At 41.7% G+C, this 19,291-nt stretch overlaps 1 protein-coding gene across 1 annotated transcript in view; it reads left to right on the forward strand.

Annotated features, from left to right (window-relative positions):
• SMYD2 (SET and MYND domain containing 2) overlaps nt 1-19,291 on the forward strand; it is a 349,576-nt gene that overhangs the window by 153,991 nt on the left and 176,294 nt on the right. Inside the window, exon 4 of the mRNA XM_069608562.1 lies at nt 10,000-10,060. Coding sequence (XP_069464663.1) covers nt 10,000-10,060 — 61 coding nt within the window. The remainder of the gene's footprint in view (nt 1-9,999; nt 10,061-19,291) is intronic.

Consider the following 19,291-nt stretch of genomic DNA (forward strand, 5'->3'; position numbering starts at 1 on the left):
CTGGTGGTCAAAGCCTCCCAAACACCAGCATATAATGGTTAGGCCATGACCGTGGAACACGTTCTCTTGAAAACAGAGTCTCTCCATAGGCCCAAAGCTTCACAATGCAGGGCTCTATCATCCACAAAAACTGAAAAGCAGAGTTCCTCATTTATTTATTTTATTGTTCATTTATAACGCGCTTAATACCAACGAGTGGTTTCTAAGTGCGTGATCGGGATTCAAACCTCTGTTGCGCCACGTTGTCTTGCATCCAAGACAAATGCGTTGCCTCTGATCTATCCTTCCTCCCCTAGGGAGCAGGTGATACATGTAACCTGGAAAGGATGCCAGTTAGTTTTCATAATCGCATTTCCAGGCATTTGGACAGGACTGACCGGTTTCAACATATTTGGGTCAATTTAACCACGTCTTCATCTGGGAAAACTCAATTATCCTAAAAAGATTACAAATACAATTAAATACTTCATTAACCTACACAATACACATCCATTCAATATACATGGACACCATTTGTCACCCTATTATATATCGATGTGCTCAGGAACAGATAGTGAATCCTGATGATCCCGAGAGTACCCAGGTGCCGCAAAGCCAACCCAAAACCCAACCACACAACACCAGAGCAAACAGGCACCATATCAAAGATTGACATGCAACAACCACTGAAGTGAAATTATTGCAAATGAAGTATTTAATTTTATGTGTAATCTTTTTGGGATAATAGTGTTTTCCCTGATGAAGACGTGGTTTAAATTGATCCAAATACGTCAAAACGGTGTCCAGTCATAATATCGAAAAAATAATTTCGAATGTCAAAAAAGTCGAATCAAAAATGTCGGAAAAAAAAATGTCGAATTATTTTTTTTTTCGATATTTTTGTTTGGGCTCTAGTTTATATTTAAAAAAAAGGTAAAAACAAAAAAAAAAAAACGGGGGTTGGGGGGGAACCCCCCCATTTCGAAAAAAAACGTCATAAAAAATAAATTCGACATTATTTTTTTCGACATTATTTTTTTCGACTTTTTGACTTTCGAAATTTTTGATTTCGAAATTATGTCTATAAACCGTCAAAACCGGTCGGGCCTGTACAAATGCCTGGAAATGGGATTATGAAAACTAACTGGTGTCCGTTCCAGGCTACATGTGTCACTAAATTTGTTAATTAGGTTTTTTTGTTTTTATATGGTTTCCTTGGTTTGATTCATAATGTTTTAGTTAACAATGCGTATGACTGTTTATAATGGATGCAGACATGGGTATGCTTGACTGTATTGAGGAATGTTGTTCATTATGGTTGTGACAGATACATTGTTTTTTCATTTTCCGAAATTAATTAAATTGTCTTGGATTTATTCTTGATTTAATCAACGTTTTATATTAGTTAAAAATATTTTTGATACTTTTTTAAATTGACACCTCTAGATTTCCCTTTCTTTTGCTTATTTTTGGGTCTCTATGATCCGGCAATGGCTGAGCTTTATAAACCCTTCTCAATAAATTCTTTGTTTTCATGGGCTTCTTTAAGATCTATGTCTTTTTTCAATCTTTCTATGGATCCATTAGGAAACAGTGAAATCTAACTATGAAGACCAGTCTAATATTAGTGATTTCTGCTATATGTATCTGTGAGCTTCACTCCTAATCACTCTTTTAGGAATATGAGCTATGATCGCACAATACTTTTGATACAAACACTCCAAACTATTTATCTCTTGCTTTTAAAACTTATTTCAATTGTGAGTGGATTTATTTCTAAAGCTGTCTCTGCAAACAGAATCACCTCTTTGTGCTGATCATCACACTCCAGTAGAGACCAGAGGAATAATTAACATGCAAGGCCCAAGGTGTCAACATATTCCTAAAGTTATTGTGGTATTCCTAAAGTTAGTATGATTAGGTTGCAGCCTCAGTAGAGTGGGGAGTAGGTTCCATTGTTTGGTTAACCAAATAGCAAAATAATGACATCCTCATGACGAGCAGCAAACATTTGCAACAACCAGTTATTTTTGTTTAGCTGATCTTAATGTTCTGGGGGTCTAGTAACAGTGTATTATGGAACTCAAGCATGCCGGGCCTGAGCCACAGAGGCTTTTGGGCACAAGACCTAGAATGTTAAAGGTAATTGATCAGCAGGCAATAGCGACATGAGCATTCTTCCTAACACCAGCAATCAATTGCACTGCTGCATTTTGTGCAATTTTCAAATTTAATATGCTGGACATAGAGGTAGTCGAGCATAAAACAGTTACAGTAATCTGAGCGGAATTTTACAAGGCCAGGAAAAAAAGGACAATATGCCTACGTAGATTGATTTAATAGAAACAGAATTATTTTACCATTATCATGTGAGTGGTGCGAGACTTGACAGAGTCCATAAATACTGTTACAAACAGGTGCTTCTTTGATTAATAATATATTGGTAAGAAGGGAAGGGCAGTGGTTAAGAGAGAGAGAGAACGGACTAGTCATGCCAGAGGGCCAAGTAGAAGAATCTAATTTCTGTGCTCTTAAGTCAATAACCTAGATTCCTGGATTTGCATCCACTACTAATCTACAGTTCTGTTGAAGAGACTCTTTGCAAGCATTCCGTTTGAATGGAAATGTATGACTTCATACATATACCGTGTTTATCTTTCTAATCAGGAGGGTTCTGTCGCTGACCGGGTCATTTCTTGTTAGACATTGTTAGAGGAGTTAATGCGACTCCTCTAGGCATTTGAAAAGATATCCATCAGAGCCAAGGAAGCATTGGTGCCATTCTAAACAATCTAAGAAACTTCGCGGGGTGCCCATCTTACCCATTGCCATGGTTTACACTTTTAAAGGAAATGGAAATTGGCAGTTATCAAAGCAGAAGGAAAAGGGCTTGAGACGTTCATATTTGTATAATACAAGGAAACCATGGTACTCTAAATATTTCAGTTGTGTATGTTTGGGGCACACAGCCACCTGGAAAAGCCATACCAGTCCCCCAAAGACATTTGTAGCAGTAGAGAGGTAAAAGGGCCACCATGAAAGAGTGAAAACAAAGGAGGGTTGATATTTCCGTTGAGTAATACCTCCATAGGAGGTTATGTTAAACTTGTGGATGTAGCGCACGATAGAGAATACAATGAAATGCCATTTCTTATTGACAGTTGGTATATAGAACAGTTATTATTAGTTTAGTGTTGAAGTTCAAAGATTAATGGTTTGAAAAGGTTAACTTTGTGATGCGCATTGTGTGGACACTAGAGTAGACACACCTATAGTAGATTAAATGTTCTGTGACTCAACAACCCCACATTTGAGGGCCAGAGATGTTCTAGTGGGCTGAGTTGGATTAACCAAGACTAGCCGGACACAGACGTTATGTCATGTAATTATATCAAGCACAGAACAAAACACATTTTGCCTGAGCACTCGAAGATGGGGCAGATGGCTTAAGGTGGGAGGAATATAGTTAATAAGCGGGCACTTGGAAATTAAGGGTTATCATCACAGAAGGGTAGATGGCTTCAGGTGTGAGCATAGAATAAACGTGTGAGTGGAAAACAGAGAAAGTGTTGCTGGATGGTAATAAACCTCAACAGAACGTAGATAAGAGCTTGCTTTGATCAGAGAAAGAGACCTAAGCTAAATCATTATGAGCAAATAAGAAATAGCTTCTATAGAAATGTGTTGCTTTGATGGTGAGAGATAATTGTGCTTTACTTATCCACTGACACCATAATCTAACGGATATCAGTGACAATTTCGAGAAAAAAAACGAATGGAGAAATGACCTTATTTATTTTGCTCGAAATGCCGAAAATTACTGTTACTTTTTTTCTTTTGTTAATAATAATGCAGGGGGAGTCCCCCTGCACCCACCCTGCCCTAACGTATGCCCTTACTCCAGCCCACCTATTATTTACTATACATATACTAAAATACCTACCTTTTTTCAGTCAAATAAATTCAGTAATTTCTCCTTCGGTTTTTTGTATTGGGTAATTTCTATGGATACCTAATCTAACCACAAATACTTTTTAAGTATCTCTGTGCGTGATTGTGCATTCTTTTTGACTGATGAAAATAGATATGAAGAGTTAGGAGGGAGTATTAAAAGAGGTGTTGAACAGGATACGATTCAGTACCAAGAGACCCCTTGTGATAGAGAGTGCTATGTAATAAAGATTAAAGAGACTAGACTGGTGCATGGAGTCTTGATTCTATTAAAGACAAGGTGCAGGGCATTATGCTTCATCTTGCTTTACTTCTCCACTTCAGCAGCCGTATAAACACACACATTTAATAACAAGAAAAACACAAGAGCACTAATATTGCAAATCCGATTGTATTTTCCAGAGAATTTGTAATCTTTCTTCTCTTTCCAGTCTCTTCTAATCACCCATTCAGGCCTCAGTCCATCCACCAATCCCCAGCCGGCCACCTCTAAACCTCATACTCAGCCTAGAGCCAGCCCTCTTCCTTTGGTGCTCTTCAGCAAGTTGAACATTACATGGAGGACCTATACTTTCGCATGTTAATCTATGTTGTCATTTGGAGCACAGAATGAACAATAAATAAAAAGCAACTTGCCCAGCAGTTGCTTTTTTCTGATCTGGAGGATGGTGTGTCTTGGAGTTCATCCTGCAAGAGGCTTTAAGGTTCTGCTTAGGACTGTAATTGTCTTCATAGCTTGAATAGCTGATGGCTTGAGCTATTTTGTTATGACTGCTATTTTATTGAGGTACAGTGAATTATACCTAGCCCATAGTTTATAGAATCTAATAGTTCTGGGAACAAGTCCACCGTGTCTCTTCTTCTCCCTCCCCTACCTCTTTCCCCATTTCCTCCCTAGGCATTCTTCTATACATGATGCAACACTAGGTGAAGTACAATCAAAACGGTCACACACCCTGGCTTGGTGTGTCAACCAACCTATATGACTTTAGACTGTCCTATTTTAGGAGAGACTCCCAATGCTCAACTCCAAGAAGTTTAAACCTTATAGAAACTTATTAAAATCTTTCTTAAACATGTTCATCAAGTACATGTTAAAAGTTATGTACTAAATGGCCTATATGTCCGCAACGGGATAAGATAAGCCAACATTCAAATCAAACAATTTTAATGTATCTAATCTCAACACAGCCATATGTGTAGAATTGCAAGCTTAATGCGTTTCGGTCGCGTTACCTTCTTTAGAAACATCTGAAGGCTAAAAAGAAAAAACAGCTTTTGATATATGGGCTCTAGTGAAATAATAATGGTTTTGCTCTTAAGTAAATTTGAATTTTTCATCACACACCCCTGTACTCCTCTATAAGTGGCATTTATAAGAGTACCGATATCTTCTATAAATAATCTTCCACCTATATAGTTATCTTCCTAGAAGAAAAGATTCAGTAATAATGTGATTATTTATTGTAAATACTTTTTCAAAAAGGTAAAAATAGCCTTCATTGTATCGATTTTTTTGGAAAAATGATTGCAATAATGAAGGATCAATCTTCAAAAATGTTCTGCCTGAAATATAAAAACACATTCCTTTCTAAGAAAAAAATCTGGGACACAAAGTAGAAAAAGTTACAGAGATTAACATTCCAGAAATAAACTCTGGAATCCCTTTATCAATTTTTAACAGTTCACAATCTGTGATTAAATTCTCACCAGGGGTCCCCGTTATCGAGGATGGCATAAGAATTTGCTGCACATGTTTCTCCATTAAATATAAAAGATGTGCCACATGGTCTTTGTTCTTATTGAAACATCTACTGCAGCTGCTTGCAAGGCTCCCACACACATTTCTTCTAAGGAGGGGCATTCCGTCAAGAGGTGGTACACTAATTCCAATTGCAGTTCTCCACACAAACAGCAAAAACTTTCTAACCTCGGTATGGATGACCATGCTCCAACAATTTCCAATGTTTTTGCACAATTGAATTTCAATTACAGGTAATTCCATACGAAGTTGTTCCCCAAAAAATGATGAATGTATGTGGGTTGTCCCCCCCCCGCACCATGGATATATATTTGCTAATCAAGAAAACTTTGAGGGATTTTTTGATTATTCACTCCATCATATTTATATTTGATAACTTTAAAGGCATAAAATGCATTGCATGAATAATAACTGGCAATTCGTTGTCAACATAATCCAAGGTTATCAACAAGTACGATAGCCAAATTAATTTACAAAAAGCTTTGTAGCGCGCGATAATCATTTAAACCTTTGGGAATTAATGTGTCTAAAAAATCAATCCAGAATGCCTCACGTTGAGATAACCTCTCATAGTTACCTCCTCTTTTTCGTTTCACCACTACTTCTAAAACACATATTTTCATTTGGTGATATTGTCGTTGTTCGCCACATAATGTCTAGATAAAGGTGACATACAATTTTTTATTCTGATGGTTGAGCAATGTTTGTTCCATCTAATCTTAACTTTGCGTGTGTTTTTTCCTACATAAAACATTCCCCAAGGACATTTAAGGGCATACATTATCTCTTGTGTGTTGCAGGTCGCAAAGTGACATACGAATATTTTGGTACCTTTAGACGGATAGTGACTTGTGGCACATGTCCATCATGTCTACTCTTTTACCTTCTCTACCACTTCCCCCATGCCCTCCGCAGGCATACTTCTATATATGTCCAACTATTGGCATTGACATTTCTGTCAGCTGACTTGGCAAACCCAGTGCTCTCCCTTGATATAGTGATTGTTTTTTACAAACTAATCCGGTGAAAGCCTCTACACCAACAATTCATTCTACACATCGAGATAGTGATCTGCTAGTTGTGTGATGTGCAGGCAGACACTCGCTAAGGAATAAGGAGCAAACGGCCTGTCAGCGCATATGCTTAATTCCCAGCATTGTACTTTTTTCTTAATCGCTCATTTCCGCTTTGCCATTCGCTTCCCCAGCAGTCGAATCTCTGTAGAGGGAGAAATTACCTCAAGAGTGTGAGCCCCAGGCACCATGGGGTAGAGGCGGTAACTGGATGCTCTGGGTCATTTGAGTGCTTATTGTGGCATCAACTGCATGCACTGATGGGACTCCATTATAGCATTCCTCCTGATATTGTGATGGCTGTTAAGTGTGTACGGCCAGTGTCAGGCATTTCATGGTGGTATTACCTGCTGGAGTGCGCAGTACTAGTGAACAGTTGCAGATAATCTCTGTATTTGTGAGTCTCCTTAGTTTTTGTCCCTGACAAACTCACATAGGGCCTCAGATTTGCTCTGTTCAGTCATCATGGGGAAATACTACAATACAAAAATGGCAGAAAAATCAGGCCTGGTCCCTGGGTGAGGGACAGTATTTGGAGGGTTACAAATTGCTTTATGACTAAGGTAATTACCCTGACAAAGGCTTTTAACACTGAGCTTTAAAAGAGTAGTAGAATACTCCCTGAGAGAGGCTGGGGGCAGAGGACCTTGAGCACATGAAGACAAGATGAGAGGCTGTAGAGGCGCTCTTGGGGCTCGACAAACCAGAAACAGCCACAGAAATGGCAGACCTGATTGGGGTGACAGACATTGCTCATTGACCGTAAAGGGTTTAAGTGGGCAAGTCATGACCTGAAGGAGGAAATCCTTGGCTACCCCTCAGCCCCGCTTGGTGAACTCAAGCAGTAGAAGGAACTCTTTTCCCAAACAGACAATGCTTTGGAAAGATAAGGAAATCTTTTATGGAGCGCAGGCTGGTCATCAATCCCCATGCTCCCTTCCTCCAGGGAGAGGACTATGAGGACCTTAAGCTCCTTTCCCTTCCCTAGGGAAGAACTGATTAAAGGGAATTCCTCTATAGATGGGAACATTCACTATTCAAAGGACTCGCCAAGAACAGACAGGCAGCAAAAGCCTGAAGTAAAAAGAACATAGAGGTGAGTGAGGCACCGGATGGAGAGGAAGAAGCCAGTGATTGGTTCACCTAGATAATGCCAGATATCCTAGGTCTTTGGAATAGACACCCTGCCCTAAAATACATCATACACTTGCAGCATCGTCTGCCGAAGGAAGAGCAACAGAGGATGCCGGCGAAATGTCCTGGGCTAGAAATGGCAGCTAAAGGGGCAGAAACTCCAGAACTATACCCCTGTATGATCATTTTTGTCACTAAAAGCCAGAATGTTTTTGGGGAAAGGAATGTCCACATGCTGGCATGCATGATGAGGCAAGCTATTAGACTTGATTGTGCTATTTGCCGAGATCATGGGCTCAGCAGAGATGGCAAAAGATAATGTAGAACTAGTTGAAACAATAGCCATAGCAAACTTGGCTCATATGTTTCTTAGTAAATGAAACTGCGCTATTTCTTTGGAGTGCACGAGTCGTTTCTTACTTGAGATTGATACATAGCTGGGAGATTTACTGACCTACAAAATTGGAGAAGCAGCTGAGAGCCTGCTATTTTCCAAGACCTTTGTGACTGAGATGAGGTTTGTGGGCACATATGAAGCAAAGCACAAGCATCTATCAAAGGTATTCTTGGCTCAGGTTTTTAGATGCACCAGCCACAGCAGAGGCTGCTTAACCAGATGTTTCCATATGTACTGAAGACCTCGGTTAGTTTGGGTCCTGGCACAGTTCTGGGAATATCAACGCAAAATCAGGGGCGTGCAAGGACTATTTTGGAGAGGAGCGTCCAGGAAGCCAGTCATTACAGCAGGTGAGGAATGCCTTCAAGGGGTACACACCATTAGGGGGCTGGACAGAGCCCTTTCTAGACATTTGACAGAAGCTATGTGGGAATGCCTGAGCATTACAGACTGCGGCAGGTTTCATACTGGGTGAGACCCTGCATCCTCCCATCAGTATATCCTTGTTGTAGAGCACCACAATATAGCATAGTAAGCAAAGGCACAATAGAGAGAGTGGCCTACACCGATCTAGTTTCTAATATCACCTCTAAAGAAGGCCAACCCAGGCAAGGTTGGTCTCTCTCATTCCCCCCACTTCCCCTTGTTCGTTTCTGGGGAGATCCCCTATTGGGCATCACTCTTCAGGCCAGTGCTCTCCATTTTATGCTCCCTGCAAGAAAACTGCACCTACCCAGATTCACCCCACCCCACAACCCTCTTACTTACCCGGGCACTATGGATTACCGTCTACACTCTGTGGCCCTCTAACCCTCCTCTTCGAATGCGTCCTCCTGTGCGTGGCTTTTCTGGGTGGCCTTTATTTGGCACTGTTCAGGAAACACAGCCCCAAAACCTGCAACTGATATTGGTCCCCCTAGTGGGCAGGGCAAGCATGGTTTACTGCTCTACTGGAACTTTCTATGGATTTCCCATGGATTTTCCCCAAATGTCCATGGTTGCTGAAGGACCAAGTAGGGTTTATTCATCTGCTGGTGCAAGACTGGTCCGCTAGAATGACTGCTTGTAATATATCTTTTAGCTCTGGAATCTGACAAGATTTTCAAAATTGTCATTGAGACTCATCGACAAGTTTTGGGATCGAGCAACCGCAAAGTGCTATTCAGCGGTCTGGTGCGTATGGAGGGATTGGTGTTTGGAACCCTAATGGAGCAACTGTTTCATTCCTAGCTATGTATACCTTGCTAGAATTGGTTTTACCTAAATTATTCTATTTTCAAAATAATTTGTATGGTTTTAGCTAAAATACTGTGCTCACTTAAAAATACAAATGCACCAATTGGCTTGGTTCTGTTTTGTGTTCGTATGAAAAATGCACACTATGAAGCACTCTGTCATATTCTGCATTGCCTTTAAGTCCTTAAGAATGAAAAATGCAGAAATGGTTTTTGAATTGCAAAAATATTGACATTTTAGTTGTACAGCTCAGTTTTTCCATGTAATCGGAAATACAAATGCTGATTTAAAGTCTTCCGCAGGTGTGCATTTATGTTAGTCCCTATAATTGTAACTGATTGACAGCAGATGCAGGGTTCTTCTGGAGCAAATCTTAGTGTTAATAGAAAAATAAATGCTAGTTTTAATTGCTTGCTTGTATGTTCGATAACGTACTTTATCACCATTGAATTGTTTTTCATTCCTAGAAAACGCAACACGAGAGAACACAATCTGAGAGATTATTATCAGTTAAGGATTTTGAGTCCCGTAAGTAGGTTAAATCATATAATGTGCAGCCTGTCATGTAAATATGTGCATATTCTCTCTATTCATGTTATGATGTCTTAATATGTGTTCTCAACTTTCACATGCACAGTCTTCCCTCCTCTGTCCTTCCGAAGTACTAACAGAGCACGTGGATAATTTAGCAATTTCAACATATTTAAACAAGCATGCTTTTAATGTTTGTCTCGGGAGCATTTAAATGATGACGGTACACACTAGACTGATCTGTAGAGCTGGTCTGAGGCCTGAATCGTTACTTTTTACAGTTTGAAAGGCAAGTGGTTTCTAGAACATATACTAATCTAGATAATGGTAAATTGTGTGAGAATAGATGAACATTACCATCACAAGTGGGTGAAACTCAGGGGAATGTATTACCTATTTTTCAATACAATCATGTAAACATTAAGCCATCCATTACTGCAACATGGGGTGTGCATCTCATGTTGGCACATTGTGCGAGAGAGAGGGTGCATGGTATTACCAAGCACTGAGTCCTTGATAGAAGTTGCCACAATGTGTTTGCTTGAAAGTTTGGAAGAGTGTGAAAAGTAGTAGTGCGGCAGTATTTTTAAAAAATGTTTTGTTTGTAATATCTGAATTTGCCACCAAATTCAGTAAACAATGAAAGTGTTGCTGAGCATTTGTAAATCACGAGCTCTGTGGCTGAGTATTACAAAAAATGCCTGTACCCTCACCCTCCTGCTCTTGGTTATTGCATGAGAAAAAGTGAAGCCGCAATGTGTGTCGCTCCAGAATAAGGAGCCCCTGCCTCCAAAATTCTGCTCTGTCACGTTTGCCTGCCTTTTGTGGTACTTTAAGAAGCATGTTAAAGATGCACAATTATACCAGAATCTGCCTATATGTCTGAAATGTAACTTTAATAAATAGTGCATCTTTGTTTTTGCATTGGAGATGTATGAAAACATGCCTGAGCTTGACTTTAGCTAATGATTCACCTGGATCAGCTGACAGGGAATTATTTTGTTTGCGAGGCCTTTCATAACTGTGTCTGGAGAATTTTATTGGAAGGCCCAGTTCAAAGTTCACATCTTAAGTATAATAATGTTTGTTTGAAGCACTGGCTGGCTTTTGCAGGCCAGGTGGCCATGTAAACAGTTTAGATGGTAATCAGCTCAGAACACTGTATCTGAGCCATTGCTGGAATGCAATTGAACGTATGTATCCTCTTGAAGGTGGGTGAGACCATCCCATTAGTGTCTGGGGCATCCAAGAGCTCATGCAAGCATTTGCATGCTGCTTGCTGGATAACTGCGTACTGTAAACATTCTGTATTCTGAATTCCCTTACTACCTTTCAAAGGATATCACTCCCTTATCTGAGATCGTGACCCTTGAAATTGCAGACTGCCCCGGACAGCTTTATTCATTTCTCAAAATTACATAAAACAGTTCAAGGGTTTTTATTTTGGATTTAGAACACTGCATGTTGATCAGACTAAGCGATGTCCATGACTCGTCCCTTGACTTCCTGTGGGCTCCCCTCACCCTAGCCCAGACTCTCCTGTTCCTGAGTAGTGTGATGTAACTAAACATGTGTCACACCTCCTGTTAAAGCTTTCTCTCTCTGATGTGAAGACATAAAAGCCGCAGCATTATCTACCTTACTCCCTTCCATACTTTCTAAGGATTATGTAACATGATCAGTGATTACAAGATGGTGACTGTTTTCTAACACACTCTTTTGAATTGATTGCATCCTCCCATGTATTCCGCATCTTATGATATCTCCTCCTTCCATTGTCAGCTGCTTCAGCATATTTATTTGCGGAAGAGCTCACTGTGCGTCGTCTGAGACTCAGTGTCCCTCGATGGCCTCTGTCTCCCTTCGGGGTTGACGTCATCGCTGGTATAAATGGTATGCACTGCACCAATTACTTCAGTTCTGTTTTTCTGCAAAAGCTTTCACTTCAGATACAGCGTGTTTGGTTTCTCACGAAACTTCGTCACACTCCAAGAATGTCTTCCTCTTCTACCCCGAAGACGGATTCAAGAAATGTGTCGACTGTGGATCTAAAATGTTGATAACTGATCCACATCGCATTTGTTTATGGTGCCTTGGAACCGACCACAGGACAGCTGACTGTGGATCCTGCCAATCTATAATGGCTAAGGTGCTTAAGGAACGCAATGCGAAACACAAGGCAGATAGGCCCCCACTAAAATCACCTTCCGCAACTCCATCTAAAAGGCGTTCCTCTGATGAATGGAGGGGTGACTCTCTGCCAAGGAAACGGTTGAAGAAATGTTCCCGAGCACGTAGCGGTTCTCACCATTCCTCATCTTCTTGAATAAATTGAAGAAACGACGTCACGGATCCCCGTCCTTGTGGTCCAACTCCTTGTCTGAACGCAGGGTAGCGACTAAGGCTGAATAGGAGGCCTTTAGACTGAAAATTTTAAAAATATTTGAGAAGGCGGCCCATACCCCTCGAAAGAAAAGGTGAAGAGCCATGATCATGTCGTTCCTTCCAAGGCCAATAAGGAAGGAAGTAAGGCTAAAACTTGTGCACCCTCGAGCCGGGAATAAAAGCCACCGACCCATCGAGAGGCATCGAGTTGAGGACAGACCCAGCCCTCGTCCTTCAAAGATTCCTTTGAGTCGCGGGTCGAGCCCTTCAAAGCCAATCCCATTGACGTCAAAGCCTTTGAAGGAAATTGAAAAAACTTTCAAGCCTTTTCTGAACAGAGTTATTCAAGTCCCTTGTTGAAATTTTCAAAGAGCATTAACCATCTGATCAGGATACACCACCTTTTGGGTTGGAATATGGCACACCCAATGTTCCTGATGCCTTGATTTCGGATGCATCAAGCATGAGAAATTTATATGATAATTTGCAAAGCGCAAGTGGCCTTGGCACTTCGCCTGGGTTGGAATTTGGAAAACCTGATCCATCTGAGCACGCTGAGGCGAGACAGTTGATGAAAAAGGTGACGGAGTACCTGGGATGGGGCAGGCCAGATCCACCTTTTGAACAAGATGACCTTACAGATATTTATTTTATTTATTTATTTTATTTATTTTAATTCTTACGAAGGCGCTGCATGCCCGTGGTACTCGGACCACACCAGAGCGACAAACAACAAAGAGAAAGAAGAAGCCAGGGGAGGAACTAGAGAGCCGAGCATGTGAGGGATCCATTAATTAGCCAAGTTAAAGAGTAGAGTTTTAATACTTCTCTTAAACATTGTCAGAGTTTCAGATTATCTGATAAGAGGGGACAGGGCATTCCATTCCTGTGGTGCATGAAATTCGAAGCTCGAGTCGCCAAAGTTTTTTAGGAGGAACCAGGGTTGGTGTAGATGAAAATTATTAGTGGAGCGCAGCACCCAACCAGATTGTTTCAGTGAGAGCCTCTCAATAAGATATTGAGGACAAATCAGGTTCTGACATTTATATGTAAGGGACAGGATCTTGTGTCTGATCCTTTGCTTGACCGGTAACAAATGCAATTCCTTCCTAAATGCAGTTCATGTGATCGCATCTAGACAGTCTAAACACGGCCCTCAGAACTCTATTGTGAGTAATCTAAAGACGATGTAGATTTCCCTGAGAGGTACCCGTAAGTAGGCTGTTACAATAATCTAGTCTTGAGTTCACTAGTGAGGATGCCAAGAGTGATCTATTCTTTATAGATAAGTAAGGCCTAATCTGGTGGAGTAGTTTAATAACGTGTCCACGTGATGACCGAATCTGTGATACGTGTTGCTTCATCGATGGATCGGCCTCAAGAATGACCCCAGTGTTTTTACTGATTTACTCACGGCAATTAAGCTACCGAAAAATCTGGAACTGGGCATACTGAGTATTGAGCTTCTTCAGTCGTGGACCAGAGGCCATGATGACAAGCTTAGTCTTTGTGTTAAGTGCCAGTGAGTTGTGTGGCATCCAAGCCTGGATTTCACTATAGGCGGTTCACTGTGGCAGCGTCCTTGCTGTGGTTTCCAGTTAGTTCCAATAGGACCTGGGTGTCATCTGCATAATTTGCATATTGGACACCCAGTCCGTCTAGAAGATCAAGAAATGGCCTGATATAGATATTAAACAGCAGACAGGATAAACATGATCCCTGTGGTATGCCAGATGTCACAAGAATGAGCCCTTTCAACAGCCACTCTAGATTGTAGGACCTTGAAAGGATGCAATCCATTGGGCAGCATTTTCTGATCAGTTGGCAATGGTTAACAATCTTTCATGTTATAGATTTGTGGTCAATAAGATCAAACGCCGCTGAAAGATCTAGTAATAGGAGTATGGCTGGGTGGCCCCTCTCTATAACTCCTACAATATTTGATTTAAGGTCCAGAAGAGCTGCCTGTTCCGTGTTTGGATCTTAAGCCAGATTGGTGGATGTTAATAAGTTGATTTTCTTCTGTACGTTTGCGGAGTTGCTGATATGCCACTCTATCCAGAATCTTCAACAGATATGGCACATTGGTAATTGGCCGGTAGTCCTTGGAGTCAAGCATATTCCTTTTCAGAAGGGGGTGACCCAAACATTTTCAAAGCAGCAGGTACAAGGCCTGTCTCAAATGAAGAGTTAATCATCTTGGTAATCCATTGGATAAGGATATGTAAAGAACCTTTCAAAATATCAGCAGGGCATGAGCCCCCAAGACAGGATGTAGACTTCATGTTGGGGCCAATCTGAATAACCTCGCTTTCTGAGCAGCTCTGAAAATCAAATTTAGGTACGGTAGCTGAATAGGCCAAGTGTGTGCTATTTCAGTTGGTCCTTTTTTTTATATCGAGACTAGCCGGTTGATTGAATATGCTTAGACGATGTCCAGTGATTTTATTTACAAATTCATCCTAAATAGATTGACACAACATTGAGTCTTTAGTGACAAGGGTAAATGGAGGTTATTGGCTTTCAAACTCTTTAATAATTCCTTTGAGCTAGATTTAGCATTATGCATGTGTACATTGTATGTTTTTTCTTTTAGATTCAATGATAATATGTTATAGTTGTGTACCGATTTTTAAAAATATTTCTCCACAGTAAGCGGGCCAGGATTCTTCCGCCATTCTCGTTCAAGTGCTCTTTTTATTTTCCTTGCTTCCACTATATTGTCATTAAACCATGACTTGTTAATGGTTTCACCTTTTACCATCTTTATTTCTTCAGCTGCAAGAATATCGATGGTAGCCTTAATAGCAGACGATAGATGGGAAACCAGGTCAAGGGTTTTCACAAAGGCTTCAATATTGTCCAGTTTGGTGGAAAGTAAGGTAGAGAAGGCAGTTGCTGAAACGTTCTTAATATTCCTGCAAATGATCTCTGACCTAACGTTAGTATCCAGTCTGAAAGGGGGAGCTGGAAGCATAATAGAAGTATTAACAAAAAAGTGATCCGACCATGGGCATGATTGGGTGCTAATGGACAGAGCTATGAACATTGTGGTATAAAATCCAATCTAAGGTGTGAACACACAGATGAGTAGGGTTTTTACCAATTGGATGTAGCCGGCTACTTCAAGAGAGGAACGCAGCTAAGGAGTCTGATGGGTCGTCAGCCCATAGAATAAAGCCCCCCCTTACCAATACTGGTGAATTAGACTTGGTAATGCTATTTAGTAATTCAAGAAGCTGTTCTTCAAATAACAGAAAGGCTTGGGGAGGTTTATAAAGAGTGAGTATAGTAATGGAACTATTCGGGTTAATTTTTATTTTTACCATAAGTTTTTCACAGCCATCTAAGTTTTGAGTATTCCGGGCATGACCGTCAAGGTGATCTTTCACGATGAGAGCCACTCTCCCACCCCGCTGTTCTATACAATCAACCCTATGTATTTTGTAACCAGTAGGCAGAGAGTTATTAACAGCAATCTGGGCAGAGTCATGTAGCCATGTTTCAGAAAACGCCAAGATATCAGGTTCTTGCATGCGGATGTAATCAGCAATCTCAAATGTGTGTTTGACTAATGAGCGGGTGTTCAGCATTGAAACAGTTCAGAGTTTGTCAGCGGGTATTTTATCAGCTTTTAGTTTGGTTACTATAATGCGATTGTTATCGCAGATACATTCATCCCGGTTTGTTAGACTCAACATGTTATATGGGGAAAGGGGAATTTGTGTTATGGTAAATACTTTACTATAGGTGATCACCTCATGAGGCTGATCCCTATCTGCGGGAGAAATGTCGACCGAGGGTGCAGTAGTGACAGAACGAAGTTGAAAGTAATGTCTTTTGTTATAGGAGAGGGAACATTTATAAGAATTAGGTCTGTCTCAGGAGTCAAGACGCTGACATGGAAGTAGTGCCAGGGCTAAATACTTCACCAAAATGTCTGCACGTTTGGTTTGGGAGCGGGTTCTCAGTGTGGTTGACATGATAAAAGCTGCAGTGTGAGCGCAAATATGGCAAGCTTTACCTAGGACAAACTAAACTTCCACTAGGGATCTGTGGGGTTTGCAGAAAAGGCAGTGTGTGGGTGGTATAACCGACCTTACACCAACCTTGCACAAACCAGCACTAACTGGCTCAGTCGCGCCAGATGCTATCGCGCCTGCAAGCAAAGGGCACGAGAAACTGCACATGAAGCAGGGATATGTAGTTCCACGGTGGTTGGAGCGTGCAGAGCATTCAAGATAAGAAACTCTGTTTTAAAGCGCCCGACTAACAGATGGAATATATTAGATTGGCAGTGATACTTCAAACAAGCACTAACAATCAATTACACATTTAAAAATTAAGTGAGTAAAAAATTCGAGCGAGCATAAAATGCACTCTAGTGCAAAGTAAAGCAATGTAAAATTCAATACATGAAGCAAGAAAGTAGATACAAGTACCCTTAAATGCTGGCACTAACCGGCTCACTCACGCAAGGTGCTGTTGCGCCTGCGGGCAATCAAAGAGCACGAGAAACTACACGTGAAGCTGGGAAATGTAGTTCCAAAGTGGTCGGAGCGTGCTGAGAATTCACGATAAGAAACTCTTTTAAAGTGCCCGACTAACAGATGGAATATATTAGAATGGCAGTGATACTTCAAACAAGCACTAACAATCAAATACACATTTTAAAATCAAGTGAGGGAAAAACTCGATCGAGCATAACATTCACTCTTAGATAAGGGTCCCAAAAATACCCTGTTTTACCTTTTCATGTAGCCCTTCAAAAAAAGGGTTAGAGCTAATTGGGAATCATCAGAGACAAGACCATCTGTTAATATAAATTTCACAAGACAGTACAAGCCTTCCAGTAGCGATCTGGAATATCTGTCAAAGTGTCCTACTTCAGAAAGTCTTGTGGTACAAGCTGCAGCCTCCACCTCAAGACAGACAGCAATACCATCGGACAGAGATGACCAACGTTTCGACACTTTGGAAAAAAAATGAATTTTCGGCCGCTAGTATGGCCTTGAATTCTGTCAATGTCACTTGTGCCCTTGCAAAACGTACACACACTTTGTGGGATTGCATCTCCATGGCAGCTGAACATATCCCTGAAGGAGAGGAGAGAGGGATGTCTAAATATTGTGAATGACGGGAACACGCCATGTGTGAGTCTCTCCAATCAGGTTTGGACTCTGCCGACTCATCATTAACAGATCCATGGTGGTGAGAACAGTTACACGCAAATTTGCGTGGTTGAGATAGTCTGGGTTGACACCTGATGTGCAATCTAGGCTTCTCAACATGCCCTTTGATGGCACTCATCTATTTGGCATTAAGGCTGACGAGAGCCTATAGAAATTGCATACCTCAAAAGTGGCAGCCAAATTACTCCGTGCCACTGTCAGACAACCCCAATCTTCACACCCCAGTGCACCGACTTGGAGGGGTAGGTCGTTTGGATGAGCGAGAGGACTGGCCAATCAAAGAGGCCAAAAGAAATTCCCTCGTGGTGGACGAGGAAGAGGTGCTAAGCCTGCCCATGCAACGACTTCTGCCTGAAACAGCTCTGAGGCCCTAATCCACAAAACCCCAGTGGGAGACAAGCTCACTCAGCATCTGGAAGAATGGCGGGCCATTGCTTCCAATGCTTGAGCATTGCAAACAATAGCCCAGGGTTATTGCCTCCCCTTTTTAAGAAGGCCTCGGGATCATCCACCGGGTAGCCACTGCTGAAAAACTCTGGATCCTTTACTCTTGCAGAAAATTCTGAGCCTGCTAGAGAAAGGTGCTACAGAATCAGTACCTGTAATGCAGAGCAGCAAGGGGTGATACTCCCCTTACTTTTGGACTTGAGATACTTCAACAAGTTCCTCAGGAAGGACACATTCAAAATGGTCACGCTTTCTCAGATGCTTCAAGCTCTCCAGCTTCAGGATTGGATTATGTCATTGGATCTTCAAGATGCTAACTTTCATGTGCCCATCCATCACACGCGCATGAAATATGTGATCTCATTATCAGTTTAGAGTCCTGCCATTTGGGCTGACCTCCACCCGAGGGTTTTCACCCCTACCTGGACGATTGGCTGATCAGGGCTTGTTCTCCCAAACAGATCCTGGAGCATCTCAGCATAACCTGCCATTCTCTCCACAAACTGGGCTGAAAGTGCGAGTTCTGCATGATACCTTAACAAAATTTCCAATTCATCAGAGCAGTTATGGATGCGTCCGGGGGGGTGGTGGGGAGGTGTCATGGGAGCCTCGCCACCCGAGGTGAGAGCTCAACACATTCAGCAACCATGGCCAGAGATAACCGTAGTTACGGAGGCCTCACTCACGGGGTAGGGAGCCAACACCAACGATTTGACTGTCAGCGGTCGTTGGTCTTCATCGGAGCTCAAACTACACATCAACCTGGAGCTGAGGGCGATCAGATTAGCGCTGAAGGCCTTTCTGCACTTTATTCAGGGAAAGAATGTCCTGATAAGGACAGACGACTTAGTGACCATGTACTACCTTAACAAGTGAGGAGGAGTAGGGTCACTACCACTGTGCACAGCTGCAATGCAGCTTTGGTTCTGGGCAATTCAAGAAGGAATTTCCCTGTCAGTGGTTCACCTAGCCGGAGAGGAGAACACGGTGCGCCTTGTGTGTTCATCGTTGAGATGTCTTTTTGTCTTTTTGTTCGACCCTCCGACTCTACGGTCTGGCTTCAAGACCTGCCGGGACTGCAAGTCGAAAATGTGAATCACCAAGCCACATTGCATTTGTTTGTGGGGTTTGGGTGAGTCGCACGACACAGGCCACTGTTCAAAATGCCAGTCGCTGACTGCCAGGGCCTTGCGGGAGCGGAAGG

This window comes from Ambystoma mexicanum, chromosome 4q (assembly GCF_040938575.1).
Source record: "Ambystoma mexicanum isolate Mex_15411 chromosome 4q, UKY_AmexF1_1, whole genome shotgun sequence".
Lineage (NCBI taxonomy): Eukaryota > Metazoa > Chordata > Amphibia > Caudata > Ambystomatidae > Ambystoma > Ambystoma mexicanum.